This window comes from Sinohyriopsis cumingii, chromosome 13 (assembly GCF_028554795.1).
Source record: "Sinohyriopsis cumingii isolate HCF-2022 chromosome 13, ASM2855479v2, whole genome shotgun sequence".
In the NCBI taxonomy this organism is placed as follows: domain Eukaryota; kingdom Metazoa; phylum Mollusca; class Bivalvia; order Unionida; family Unionidae; genus Sinohyriopsis; species Sinohyriopsis cumingii.
Window position 1 is genome coordinate 79,009,092 of NC_142973.1, and position 15,978 is coordinate 79,025,069.

Genomic DNA, 15,978 nt, shown 5'->3' on the forward strand with positions numbered 1-15,978 from the left:
CTCTGGTACCCGCACGTTGATAATGACACGGTTAATAAAATGAGCCACCAGTACCTGTTTACCCTACACAAGTTTTCTGCCAGTAGCGTGGCCCCATAAACACTTGGCTTGTAAAGGCAGCACTCAATTTGTTTTAAACTTGAGAATCATTTTGATATAGCCGCGAATTTAATAGATGTACTTGTTTAGTGCCAAGCAGAGGTCTGCCTCTTCTAGTAAACGTTTGACCTCAATCACTTAGCTTCTTTTCCCACATGACAATCCTTTGATTGAGCCACAAGTGTGATACTTGCTGAACGGCAAGTAACAGAGGGTGGTTGTTTGATATTGCTGCACAATTGACACATGTTCAGTTGCAACCTTTAATAAATTTCACAAACTGTATTATCAGTGTTACTTATAGAACGCGAGCTCTACAAAAGCAGCCGCATATGACTATGGGGCCAAAGAAAGGGAGTCAGACAATATTTAAGATGACTATACCACATCAATTTACTAGACAAGAATGGAGGATTTCAGAACTTTATCAGAAAATGAGGATGAATTCTTGGACTTTGTCAACCATTTGTTCATTTTATTTACTGCATATTTAATTACGAATAACTACAAAATGAGCAGTTCTATTATTTACACTTCAGCCACTAAAAATATACACCTTGCAAGCTGTTCATGCCAGCGTCATCATACAACAAAGCAGTTCAGGTTTGTATACATTTAATACAATTTCCATTTTGTCAGGTACCTGGGTAGCTGATCATTAGCAGTGACAGGTTCCTGGTAGATGTTTGTTAAAATTTGAATAGCCCTATTCCTAGTAAAATTCACACGAATATTGGCATGGATTTACAGGATGTTTCTTGAACAATTTTGACTTACAAAAGTGAAGCTTAAATACTGGTAACACCTAGTGGTGGCAAGGGAAGGTAATGAGCAAGAGCTATTCACGACATTAACATTAACAACAAATTCTCATCTATTTATTTGGGCTGGATTCGGAGCTAGCAGGCTTATATTACCCAATGTTAATATTATCAAAGGAGAGCTAATATTGGGTTGTTGTATCAAACATTAGTCATGAAATAGCAATCTGAAAAACTCTTGTTTGGGTACCTACATATCTGTGTATGTGAACACATCTTGTTTGGGTATGTAAGCACGACCATGTATGAGCATACACGTCTTATTTGGATATGTCAGCATGTTTTTGCATTTGCACAAGTCTTGTATCGGTATGTATGTCTGTACATGGATACATGTCCTGATTGGGTATGTAAGCATATCTGTTTATGAGCATACACATCTTATTTGGATATGTCAGCATGTCTTTGCATGTGCACATGTCTTGCTTTGGTATATATGTCTGTATGTGGATACAAGTCTTGATTGGGTATGTAAGCATGTCTGTGTATGTGCATGCATGTCTTTCTTGGATATGTACAGATTTCTGAAGTGTTTTTTTCCCATATAAAAAAATCCAAAAGAGCACAACTTCATCTTGGTATGCATGTACATTTCTTTTAAATAATACAACTTGGAAGTTTACAAAGATGAAGTCATTCTTGATTTGACTTTGAAAAGAGGTACAAGACATTGAGAAGAAACCTCTTGAGGATATAAAAGATACAAAAACCAAAATGCTAATAACTTTTCAGAAATGTTTATTTCATCAACAGGTGTGTAAGTATGTCTCTGATAATAGAGACTCTGTCACAACCAATATTAATGCATATTAATTTTCACAGAACACAGTTATTGATTTGTTTCTGACAGTATTCTCTACCAATGTAAAAAATAAGACAGTATTCTCTACCTCTGTACACAATTACACAGTATTCTCTACCTCTGTACAGTGACATAGTATTCTCTACCTCTGTACAGTTAGTTTTCTCAACCTCTGTACACAATTACACAGTATTCTCTATATCTGTACACAATGACACATTATTCTCTACCTCTGTACACAATTACACAGTATTCTCCACCTCTGTACAGTGACATAGTATTCTCTACCTCTGTACACAATTAGTTTTCTCAACCTCTGTACACAATTACACAGTATTCACTATATCTGTACATAATGACACATCATTCTCTACCTCTACACAATTACACAGTATTCTCTACCTCTGTACACAGTGACATAGTATTCTCTACCACTGCACACAATAAGATAGTATTCTCTAACTCTGTACAAAATGACACAGTATTCTCTATCATTGTACAGTGACACATTATTTTCTACCACTGTACAAAATAAGACAGTATTCTCTACTGTACACATTGACATAGTATTCTTTACCACTGTACACAGTGACATAGTATTCTCTACCATTGCATACAAGAAGACAGTATTATCTAACTCTGTTCACAATGACACAGTATTCTCTACCACCATACACAGTATTCTCTACCACTTATAAACAGTGGCACAGTATTCTCCACCACTGTACAGTGACACAGTAATCTCTACCACTGTATACAGTGACACAGTATTCTCTACCACTGTACACAGTAAGACAGTATTCCTAAACTCTGTACACAATGACACAGTAATCTACCAATGTACACAATGACACAGTATTCTCTACCACCATACAGTGACAGTATTCTCTACCACTGTACAGTGACAAAGTAATCTATATCATTGTATACAGTGGCACAGTATTCTCTACCACTGTACAGTAACACAGTATTCTCTACTGCTGTACACAATGACACAGTATTTGCTACAACTGTACACAAAGACAGTATTCTCTACCACTGTACACAATGACAGTATTCTGTACCAATGTACAGAGTGACACAGTATTCTCCACCTTTGTACACAGCATTCTCTACCTCTGTACACAATGACACAGTATTCTCTACCATTGTACACAATAACACATATTCTCTACCACTTTACACACTGCACAGAGACATTATATACTGCAAATAAACTGTTAAAATCTACATGTTTTCATTACAAACATCTCATGGAAGTTAGAGAGCAAGATCCTTACACTGACAATAAATTATTTGCTTTTTGTTTTCTACTATAGCCTTTGTCAGTTTATAAATCTTTTATTTCTTTCTCATGTTGAGCATATAAAGCAAAATTTACATAACTTTTTAATTTTAAAGAACTATGAACATTTAATTAAAATCCAAGTTTCATAAATATTTTATTTCTTCTCATGTGCAATACTTGTATTCCTTGGTAACATAGCAAAAAGTTAGGCTAGGAATAGGTTTAATTATAACAATTAAGCAATATTTCTTTTTTAATATTTTTCAATAATTTTTTTATCATTACTTTTTATCTTACTGTACAAATGTTCTTTAAAAATAATGACAAAAAACAGGATAAAATAAAAAAACTTGCATAACCATCCTGTCAAGTCTGAAGGTACATTCGTTCCAATGATTCCATACCCCACTTTGTCCATGAATGAGTGAAGGTACACAGCTTATTTTTGACTAATTCTTTTGTTTCTTAAATTATTGTTCAAACTTTTGACCTGGAATTCATCAGCATCCTAAATGTCATGGAATTCATCAGGAACCTAAGTGCATACTCAAACCAGAGTTTCAAACTGCGATATATGATTCGATGAAATCTGATTACATGTAAAATCTGATTAATTAAATTTCTTGTGTTTAAACTCAACTTTTACAAAATCTTGATGAACTTCGTCCCAAAGCAAAAGAAGTAGATACAGCTGAACATTCATTACTATATCATAAAAGTTTGGTTAAGTCATTATGTGTGCAGACTCACTATCTATCTATGCCGTTACATGGAAAACAGATGCTATTGTGCAGTGCACAATGGTTGACATATGACATTTGAATTGTGTTTAACATGTATCCACATACATGACATTGATAATCAGGTAACTGTGGCATGGTATTATTGTATGCACCAGCTCTCCATTAGACAGTTAGCTGAAGAGGGTCATCAATGTATCAAACATAATGGATGTATGTGCTGCATTGGAGAGGTGCTGTGAAGGGAAGGTTTATGGAGAAGACTAAAGCTACCAAGGTTCATTTCAGTCTCCATTCTTCAAGCACTCTAACACAATGGGCAACAAAAAATGAAGCAGCAAAATTTCTGACACCTGATGAGTTTAAGTTTCTGTGCTGGATTAATGATTTCAACCCAAAGGACATTTAAAAATGAGCTTCCAGTTTCTTGTGGTTCCTTAACTTTCCGGGACCTGTATGACCTTGAAAACTACAGCCAGCAGCATTATACACAGTACTTTTTGAAACACTGGAGTTTCTCTTTTGAATCTCAAGTTTGTAAGCGAGAATGAGATGATGTTCGTGATAAAAAAAACCAATCCAATTTAAATTTACCTCCCCCCAATTCTGACCATTACATCTACCTTTAGTTTATATTTCTTCGAAGTGGAATAATGAAAAGAATAATTTTGACCATTACATCTACTTTGGCTTGTTGGCTTGTGTTCCTTCCAAGTGGAATATAGAAAAGAATCCCTTCTCAGAGTATTAATACAGTAACTTCTGTATTTGTAAGAAATGTTTTAGATACCTTAGGGATGCTTAACCTACCTCCTATGTTTGTCATTAACAATGGCAGCGCATGTTCTAGTCTTTTCCTTGTCATATTTCAAATATATTTGACTTCTGTTAATTTGCTACATTCCTCACACTTTCCTTGTCGTATTTCTAATATATTTAACTTCTGTTAATTTGCTACCTTACACACACAGCCAGATTCATTCTCCTCTTTAGCTGGTCAAAAACAATAGAACTAAATTCTGGAATTTGAATTTCTCTTCTTTTGAAATGGGAGGCAAAAGCTGCACTGAAGTGAAGTTACAGTTTAATTTTCACATTTACAAGATCTGTTGTGTCTACAGTAAACTTTACTCTCTTTAAAAATTTCAATGAGCCAGTCACTCATATAGTAAATTAATTTTATTTTGTATAAATTAGTTATGAAATGCCTGGAAGAAAACTTTCACCTATGATTATATTGCTTTTTTGTAAGTGTCAACAAGTGCTGTAAATAATCTTTGACAAACTATGCATATAACTGTATTGGGAAGGTATTTGAAGACAATATATTTATATATACTAAATATATTAACTGATTTACTGTGACAAACAGACCCAGGTATCAACTGTGCATGCTTAGTTAGAACCTGAGGAATGATGAGCAATTTGCTCATATAAATATATCCATGACTCTCCTGCCTCCTACCCGTACCACATGATCGAGATAACTATATAGTGTCAAGCAAAAACACCTCAGAAGCTATCGTATTCCAGTTCCAGGCTAAAAAGGGTAACAACTAAGGCAAAATTCATGAAAGGAAAATGGTTGGTCGGCATACACATCATCACATGACGACCATATGTACCAAATATAACAGGGTCCCGAGTGATCTAAAGTGCTCTCCATTATGGATCACTGCCATCTCACCTCTGTGTGCATGGGTTCGAGTCTCGGATTCAGCCAATGTGGGTACTGGAGAAAGCTTGCCAGTAGCTTCTCGTGGGTCAGTGGTTCTTTCCTGGATTCCTCCTCCACCATTAATACTTGCTGCCATGTTATATTAATTACTAGCAAGCGACCAAGAATCTGACAAAAGATAGATTATGAGATAATGCCTCGTCCGATTGATCTCCATTACCAGAAATGTCAACAAAAATAGCGGATATATCACAACATACAGTACTCATGCTAGCTGTAAAGATAAGTGGATTATGATATAACAATGCACTGTTTATATGGTTAGTCAATATAGGCAAAGAACTTGTTTATGTTACAACAGATAAATTTCAGTGCATTTTATATCAAGTTTGTGGCTTCCTTTCATGGGGCCTCTGAAATTCTCCACTCCAAACCAATGGTTGTATATACAAGTTTAAACAACCAACAATGAGCTAAAGTCTTCAAAGTTCCATGAGCTAAAGTATTCAAAGTCTCATGACCTAAAGTCTTAAAAGTCTCATGACTTAAAATCTTCAAAGTCCCATGACCTAATCTCTAATCTCATTCAAAGGGGTTTCACCTTATTACTTGGAATGAGATAATTCCAAAGTCATTTGCGTGAAGCCTCATTCAACGAGTCTCAATGTTTCTGATGTAATGGCTGGCTTAAAATAATGTGTTCACACATACTGCAGGACTGGTCTTATACCATAAGGTTGAATTAGCCACTGACTACAACATTAAAATGCGAACCAACCTGCAACACTTAGTTCCGTGCCAATGAGAAGACAATCAATGTGAGTCATTAGTTTATTTATTTGGATTCTCATCCACTGGCAAATCAGAAAAGCTGCAGGAATCCAAAAATGAAAATGGCTCTCCCCCCCCATGAAAAAAAAAATAAGCTAAACAAGGATGAAAAGTATGACAAACACAAAAAATACAAGTATTCACACCTTTTAAAGAACACTGGAAAACAAAGTGGTCATAGGTCGAATATGATTGGGATATAGGAAAAATGTGTTCCAGCTTCTTAAGTTCCCTGATTTAGCCAACAGGTTCAGTGTCCTGATAACTTAAAGGTCAATGTGACTTTAGTTAAATTAATCTAGAGTCCTGTGAAAGTTGAAACAAAAACCATTTATGACTACAGGACATTTTTTCGAGTCTGTGAACAAAGGAAACTGCACTGCTTAAAAATAACTTTTTTTTCTTCATTTATTAAACCTTATACATATAACTATGCTTTTGTATTGAATTTGATGTTCCTCACAACAGCTCAGCAACTCTGACCTGTTTATATGCATGTTGGACCTTTTGTATTGAATTTGATGTTCCTCACAACAGCTCAGCAACTCTGACCTGTTTATATGCATGTTGGACCTCACCCCCCTGAGGGTAACAGGTCTCTGACCTGCCATCCATCAACACTATTTTCAAGTCCTGAGGCTAAATTTAATCTTTTTTCAGTAAAAAAAAAGTCTCTAAACAATAACAGAAATAATCCTTGTAACAATCTGTAAAAAAATGACGTTTGTTACAAATAGGTCCAAACCTAGTCTTTGTTATAGTCATGTAAAATAGTTATTTATCACAGTCAGTACAGTTTTCCTACAGTTCGTGCAGTTTCATATTTTTTATATTACCACATGTTAAAATATCATTTTATGTGATTCTGATTGGTCTAAATAAGGCCATGAAATTATTGTACTATATCCTCTTTACTGATTGGCTGCAATTGTAGAAAAACATTTTAACCCCGCCTTCTGGAATTTTTTAGTTTTGAATGAACATTTTTGGCCACCATTATGATTAGTAATGACAACCGAAAATCACACGACTTGCTCATATGGATGCTATAATTATCATGTTTGATCTATGTGAAATTCTAATTAAAAAGACATGTATAACTTGTAAATTAAAACATCCTCAGATCTTGCAGAATACATTTGCAATTGTATATGAAGCATCTTTTAAAGAAAAAAATAAATATAGTACAGTGAATAAAAATCTCTATACAACAATTTATAATACCTAATATCAATGAAAACCATGAAAGACCAGAGAACAGAGGCTTTACAAACTCTAGCACCCATATTGGCAATTATTTTGTTCTTGTACAATTACCAAACCTAACCTTTCTTTTCAAATTTGTTCAGTTATTTTAGTAACATTTAAAATGTTATCTCTTGATGCACATAAGAATACTTAAACCTAGAAAATCAATAAATAGGGCATGTTAAATAATCACATAAGAGCCATTTATAACTGCACTAAATTATAAGTATGCATGAAATCTTATTTCATAAAATCCACAAGACAATGAAATATTGAAGTACTTGGCACTTATATTATCTGTTAGAAAAAAAAAACAGAAATAAAAAAGTACTATCCAAGCCTTATTATCTGCAAATGATAATTAACCTCCCAATTCATTTCCTTATCTATACCAGATTGTATTTAACCTCTATATCTATACCAATTAACCTCCTTATCTATACCACATGAAATCATGAAGTGAGACCTTTTCACATTCATAGTTAAATGAGTATATCATTGTAAATGTTAGGTAGAAATGTTGAATCTGAAATATTATCAAGTTTACTTTTAAATAAATTGTGACAAAACCTGGTTAGTTAGATTTTGTTAAGTTACATCTAATAAAAGTAAATTAATGCAACTGACACTAGCATGTGATGTGCCATAAGTGAAACAAGCAGTACCGTCTTGAGAAAGGCCTTCCAATAATCAAAGAAAGCCAACTAAAAAACACACACATGCAAACACACACATACAGTCACTTCAGATAATTCATAAAGGATATTTTTTCTTCCAAAAGACTCTCCTCTCATAATATTATATTTTTCATTGAGAAAGTGCCATTTCAATAAGGATAGATTTTACTGTAGAAATAAATTTTAATTTGTCAGTCATTCACTTACAAAATGCAATTTTAGCTGCAAAGGCTAAAACACAACATTATTACTGAATAAATGAGACATTATCTTTTAAGCAATAATTAGAAATAAAAACAAGTTAACATTTCAAGCTGATCTGCAAAGCAGTAGACTGGTAGTCAATTTAATTATAGCCAACCTGCAAAACAGATGCTGGCCAATTTCATTATAGCTGACCAGCATAATAGACAGCTGGTAGCTAATTTCATTAGAGTTGCAAAAAAGATTCTGAGTATAGACTGGGTTTCTGTTACATTTTCAGACACGAATAATGGAAAATCTGGTTACGGTGGACTTTGACTACTTATGGCACTGCATAGTTTCACCATATCAAACAAATACACTACAAACAACATCACATATAGGAATCACTTTGGTGGCCAATAAAATGGCATATTTACAACATCACATTTAGGAATCACTTTGGTGGCCAATGAAATGGCATATTTAACAGAGATTTGGGCCGTGGTCTAGGGTCTGATGTAACTGTCTCTGATCGAGATAAGGAGGATCTGGGTCGAAGTTTGATCTCTGGTTTCTTTTCCTCCTCTGGTTTTTCTTCCTCTGAATATTGCTTTCCACTATTTACAACAGATATGGAAGTCCTGCTGGCACGAATAATCTCCATTATCATCGTCTTACAATCACAGCATATGCTCATTTGTGGGCCTTTTAAAAGGGCTTTATTGGGTGGGGGTCTTGTCCCTGTCGACATTGTGTAGGAACGCTGAAGGGATCGCCGTTTTGATGCCTTGTTATCCTCTAATTCACTCTCTGCTTGCTCCTGGTGCTGTTCCTGTTGTTGTTGCTGTGACTGCTGAGAAAGCTTACGCTGACTGGCTGGACTTTGTGGAACAGAACCAGTGCTGGAATTGGGAAACATGTTACTGCAGAGGAATGTCATTTATATCAAAATAGTACAACTCACAACTCTCTAAAAAGCAAGAAACAAAATAACTTGGCAAGTACATTAAAAGTGCGTAATGAATAATGTATTTGCCTGTCTTTAGTGCACATCCAACTGTTATTATTTAACACCCAAATCTACCATGATAATTATAATGTACCCTATTTACCTGCCTATAAGTCAGTGAGAAGTATAAGTCGAAAAATGAGCAAATTTGGCAAATTTTCCATTCTTTATACATATATAAATTGATGCTCAGTAAAGACAAGTCCAGTCGTTAACCCTGCTTCATCTTTTCAATTCATTCCACACAGCATCGCAAATTTTATCCTGTATGTAACTCCTTTCAGGTCAGGATCATAAAATGTAACTAAAAATACCTAATTTGTTTCACACAAAGTATTTTAAATGCTTTATGTACTTTTAACTAAATATAATGATGCTGACATGAAAATTTATTGAGTTACATATATGATAAAATTCACGATGCTGTGTGGAATAAAACCATAACAACTTCCAGTTTCATAAATATTAAAGTTATCAATGTATGCTACATCAAATTACCAGCAATAGAGAAATTGCATCATTAATGCTAAAATGCTGTATCAAATTACCAGCAATAGGGAAATTGCATCATTAACGCTAAAATGCTGTATCAAATTACCAGCAATAGAGAAATTGCATCATTAATGCTAAAATGCTGTATCAAATTACCAGCAATAGAGAAATTGCATCATTAATGCTAAAATGCTGTATCAAATTACCAGCAATAGAGAAACTGCATCATTAATGCTAAAATGCTGTATCAAATTACCAGCACTAGAGAAATTGCATCATTAATGCTAAAATGCTTCTTCCAGTTCTTTTCTGAAGGGTGAGAGAGAGAGAGAGAGAGAGAGAGAGATATGTATTCCATTGTATTTTTCTTCTTGTACCTCATGATCAAAATAAAATATCGCTTGATATCAGAGAGAGAACCATACATATTACAATCATCAGGATATTTCTCTCTCTCTCTTTCATAATGGGGCATCATTTTTATTTGATTGTGAAGTGCAAGAAGTGATGTATGTGTGTGTGATTTGGAATTTTAATGTAGCTTTACAAAAATTTCAGTCCTATCGTAGTCACTATGATGCCTGTAGTGTGGCAGTTTGTAGTGATGTCTAGTGCTGGGGCATCATGCTGCAGACATGTTGCAAGATGTCCCACCCAGTCACAGTATCCTGACACCAGTCCAACCAGTCCTAATACTAACCTCTTAATGATGAACACCAAGTGAGGCAGGTGTTAGTACCATTTTCATAAGTCTTTGGTATGACTTGGCCAGGGTCTGAACCCGCATCCAAGGCAGGTGCTCTAACCACTTGGCCACACAGTGGTAATGCAAGAAGAAAAGTGTGATGGAATATCTGTCTTTGTCATGGTTATTCATCTTCTAAATTGTCAATTCTAATGCACATTTATGTAATCAAATTTAAACAACATATATTACTAGTATATGCTGCCTTAGCACAATTACATCTGATATACTTTAATTTTTAAAACTGGCAATCATGTGATTTTTTTAAATCCTTCTTAGTGTGGGGTCCTCTACTTTTTCCTCAATGATCTCTTCCCTAAAATAAAATATTATTTACACATAATTTCTCATACTTGTTAGAGAACTTTTTCCATATGAAAAAATGTGTGACATATGTAAAATCAATTAGGATGACATAATCCATATATAAGTTGATTCAGAGTAAGAGATGAAGCTAAGATTTTCTGGTAAAAAGTATCATTTTATAGGCAGGCAAATACAGTAATGGTAGATCAATGACTACACTGTTCCCATAAAGTCATAAATAGATTGTCTGCACCAAATATCACACAAAGAAGTTGCCACATCACCTTAAATTATTTTCATTTCTAAGCAGTATATGTGTCAGTTGCCACATGACCTTTATTCTAATTTCTATGTATTATTTGTGTCAGTTGCCACATGACCTTTATTCTAATTTCTATGCATTATTTGTGTCAGTTATCGCAAGACAGTTAATTATTATAATTTCTATACAGTATTTGTATCAGTTGTCACAGGACAATTAACTATTCTAATTTCTATGCAGTATTTGTGTCAGTTGCATGTACAAATCATAAGCTGCACTACAAGTTAACGCTTCCCTCTCCTTGTTGAGAATATACTAAATAGAGTTGAAAATAAATAATGATTGTGTGACAACTGGTTTTGTGTGGCAACTCATGCACACTCCTTGTAACTAACTGTGCAGATCCTTACAGTGGTAGATCTATGTCCATGGCTTTTGCATTATACTTGAGTAAATACATCATCTTTTAATCAGGCTGCATAATGAAAGCAGTCTTGTCTCAAGGACCCCCTATTTATTAATTATAGTATTTGTACTGTTGGATACTTTGGCCAAGACTGAAGTACAAGCTTGCAAAACCCAATATCCTTTGGGCGAGTCAAGAACACTATACACTGTACTTATTTCTTAAGTAAAGAATCGTATGTAAATTTTCGTGTACAAAATTAAAAGAGATACAAAATAACAAATAATGTTGAAAAAAGTCTTTTTTAAATTCATTTTTTTTCACTGGACTGTGCATAAATACATTATATAACATGACCCATGTTTCCATGCTAACTTGATATGACAGATATGCTGTCATGTTATGGCATGCAGGAATAAACTTGCTGGGTCCTTTGTGAACATAACATTAACCAATAAGTGCTTGAAAATGTCAAATAAGTGCCAAATTTTATGGATTATATCATGCAATGGATTTGCATAGAAAGTCACATGACTGAATAAATAATAAGAACATCACTGATTATGCAAAAAATAATTAATTCATTAATTAATGTAATAAAACATTAATGATTCACACATTAGATTTGTGAGATGGAATTTGTCAAACGAATCTTCAAAAAGTTATATTATAGTGTCAACTTTTGAATTTGCAAATTGTTGATGTGTAAGCTAAGGTGCCAATATTAATAGGTCACTATGTCCTAGGAGATGCACCCCATTCTGGGCCCCATGGCAGTAAGTTTCTTACAGCTGCATGGTCACCTCAAAGTGATAGAACTATAGTGTTTGTCACATGACAATGACTTGTCAGCCAAAGCAGTACAGAGTGGATGGATTATTCCCAGATCATGATTTCATGAATAGGAGATCAACACTTTTCCTGAAAATGTTAGTGATGTGTCACAGTTTGGTAATAATGATCACAAGGACACTGATTGCTCATTATGGTAAACAAAAAGCAAACAATGATGCAGTCACTGGTGCCAATGACGCAGTGAGTGTGGGATTCTCATATACATTGCGTACAATAATTACAGAGCACTGTTAGCAACTGAATTACTGACAAGCTAGTATAATTGAAAGGGCAGTACTTGATTGTCATTTCTCTGATACTTCAAGAGTCACATGTGGAGTGTGAGGGCAGAAATTTATCAAAACAAAACTGCAGTGCAAGCTTAGCTTGGATGCTCTTGACACTTATCGGAACAAATCTTTTTGGTCTTGATGTAAAATTCTTTGATCAAATGCCATCAGTCAGGAAGAGTAACGGAAATTAAAACAGATATCTGTATCAACAAAGAGAATGCTTCTGCCATACTGATGAACTTTAAGCGAGTGGATTTATTCAAGTGCAATTGTGGCAATGTCATGTTATTGGTGATGGGAATAAGAGTAAAAAGAAAATGAAAGAAGAGTCCATCAGTGGGACTGACACTCTACTGCTGGACTAAATTTCCAGGAATTCAAGAGAAGACCATTTCTTCCTTTTAACTGTGGGTTGCTGAAAATATCTCTGATATTTTTAAGCAATAATAAGATATTCAAAGTAGCTGCTGTAGTGGACACATGATTTCATTTAGGCTCAACAAGAAATAATAAGTCTTCTGGTGGAAACCTCATCTTGATATGACTTTCCATTTTAAAGGAGTAACAAGATTTTCAAAATGGGTGTCACACAATGATGGCATATTCTATATCAGATTTTCAAAATGGGTGCCACACAATGACGGCATATTAAATATCAGAATTTCAAAATGGGTGCCACACAATGACAGCATATTCAATATCAGATTTTCAAAATGGGTGCCACACAATGACAGCACATTAAATATCAGTTTTTCAAAATGGGTGCCACACAATGACAACATATTCAATATTAGATTTACATATTCGATATTAAATTTTCAAAATGGGTGCCACACAATGATGGCATATTCAATATTAAATTTTCAAAATGGGTGCCACACAATGACAACATATTCAATATTAGATTTTCAAAATGGGTGCCACACAATGATGGCATATTCGATATTAGATTTGCAGTATTTCTGTTTAACACCTACTAGATATCAAAATAAGTTGGACATAACCAGCCATTGAGGAGTTCTAGTAACAACATTTTTTTAAGACGGTCATTGTGGCAGTAATATTAGAATTCAGATCAGTACCATTTTTTATTTACGATCAGCAATGCATAGATAATAAGAAGTCTTTCAGTGAAAATTCCAAGCTAATATGACCATGCATTCGGAAGAAATAGTTATAAATTTTATAAGATGACCACTGTCAGGCATAATGAATGTCAGAATGACACCAATAGGACTAAGCAGACATAAGAAATTATTTTAAAAAAGGCCCAATCCATTATGGACGAGGAGTTTATTGGACATCAGATCAATCCCATTTTCATTTGGGATCAACTATATCATCATAACAAGTCTTCTGTTGAATATGGCAATATTAATTTCATTGAGGAGGATTAGAAATAATATTTTCAAGATGGCACCTGTGGCAGCCATATTGGATATCATATCGGCAGTTTCATTTAGGATAAATATGATAAGAGAAAGATGAAATACGAAGTCTTCCAGTAAAACTCCATGGCAATAAACATTTCATTCAGGAGAAGCAGCATTAACAAGATTTTAAAATGGCCACTGTGTTGGCCATATTGGACATCAGAGCAGCATCATATTCAGTTAGAACTAGACATAATAAGAAGTCTTTTAGTGAAAGTCACGTTGATATGACCAACAAATCAGCACAAGTAGTGATAACAAAGATGTTCATGATGGCCACTGAGACAGCTAAATTAGATGTCCAAGAGGCACATTTTTCATTTAGGGACAACTACATGATGAGATGAATATATGTGTATAGTTTCATGACAATCCTCCAAGTAGTTAAGAAGTAGCAATAACAAACCAATGCCGACAGGTCACTAGACTACTTCTTTGGAGTAAAATTGTGTTCTCATGCTAAAAGATGGCTGATAGATGCTAGATGCCAAATAACAAGCCATCATACAAGATAGGCTGGACTTAAAGCTATCGTACAAACTAGGCTGGTCTTAAAGCTACCATGTAAGCTAGTCTGGTCTTCAGGCCATCATACAAGTTGGGCTGGTCTTAAGGCCATCACACAAGTTAGGCTGGTCTTAAGGCCATCACACAAGCTAGGCTGATCGTAAGGCCATCACAAAGTTCTGCTGGTCTTAAGGCCATCATACAAGCAAGGTTGGTCTTAAGGCCATCATACAAGTTAGGCTGGTCTTAAGGCCGTCACAAAGCTCTGCTGGTCTTAAGGCCATCATACAAGCAAGGTTGGTCTTAAGGCCATCATACAAGCACAGCTTGTCTTAAGGCAGCAAGGCTGGTCTTAAGGCCATCATACAAGCAAGGCTGGTCTTAAGGCCATCATACAAGCAAGGCTGATCTTAAGGCCGTCACAAAGCTCTGCTGGTCTTAAGGCCATCATACAAACAAGGTTGGTCTTAAGGCCATCATACAAATTAGGCTGGTCTTAAGGCCATCACACAAGCTCTGCTGGTCTTAAGGTCATCATACAAATTAGGCTGATCTTAAGGCCGTCATAAGCTCTGCTGGTCTTAAGGCCATCATACAAGCAAGGTTGGTCTTAAGGCCATCATACAAACAAGGCTGATCTTAAGGCCATCATACAAGTCAGGCTGGTCTTAAGGCCATCACACAAGCTAGGCTGATCTTAAGGCCATCATACAAGCTAGGCCAGCCAATACACAAGCCTAGTTTGTCTTAAGGCCATCACACAAGCTAGGCTGGTCTTAAAGCCACCACAAAACCTCGTCTTGTCTTAGGCCATCAGAACTAACAATGTTATTGGTTTCATTATTTTAAAATGTCAAACAAAATGATAACCTGATGTGTGGCTGTGATATTCTATCCCCCAGTTCCAATAAATAATTAAGAAAGCATACAGAATGCAACCAAGATAATACATTGTAGGGGTTTTATATTTTATTCATACCAACCTCTCATAGACTTTTAACATATCCAGGGTCTCTTGACTCAGTGGAATCGGACTTAACGTGTACACTGGGATCTTCTCAAAATGTTCAGTTGGCACATTCATCTAAAACACAAAGTATTGCATGTTTAGTATAATTCCATATTAAAATAATTTTCAATTCTTTTTGTGTGCTATTGGAAAAACAATAAAAAAATCATGCTAATAACAAGGGTTTATCTGATATACATAAGATGAAATTTAAAATGAACTGCCCCATATTCTACTTTTTTTATCACTGCTTCAATATCCCATATTTTTACATCTGTCTTACTTTAATATATATCCATATTGTGTGCTAAC

At 34.9% G+C, this 15,978-nt stretch overlaps 1 protein-coding gene across 7 annotated transcripts in view; it reads right to left on the reverse strand.

The window, feature by feature from the left end:
* Positions 1–1,641: 1,641 nt before the first annotated feature.
* The window catches only part of LOC149785872 (protein spire homolog 1-like), a 181,322-nt gene continuing 166,985 nt past the window's right edge, over positions 1,642–15,978 (reverse strand). For 6 of the 7 annotated variants that reach the window (XM_089979855.1, XM_089979854.1, XM_089979852.1 and 3 more), the window contains 2 exons: positions 15,641–15,741; positions 1,642–9,272 (listed from right to left, as the gene is read on the reverse strand). In XM_089979855.1, the coding sequence (XP_089835981.1) occupies positions 8,825–9,272; positions 15,641–15,741 (549 nt within the window). In that variant the 3' untranslated portion in view covers positions 1,642–8,824. The remainder of the gene's footprint in view (positions 9,273–15,640; positions 15,742–15,978) is intronic. The other variant, XR_016425471.1, reaches the window with a different exon arrangement.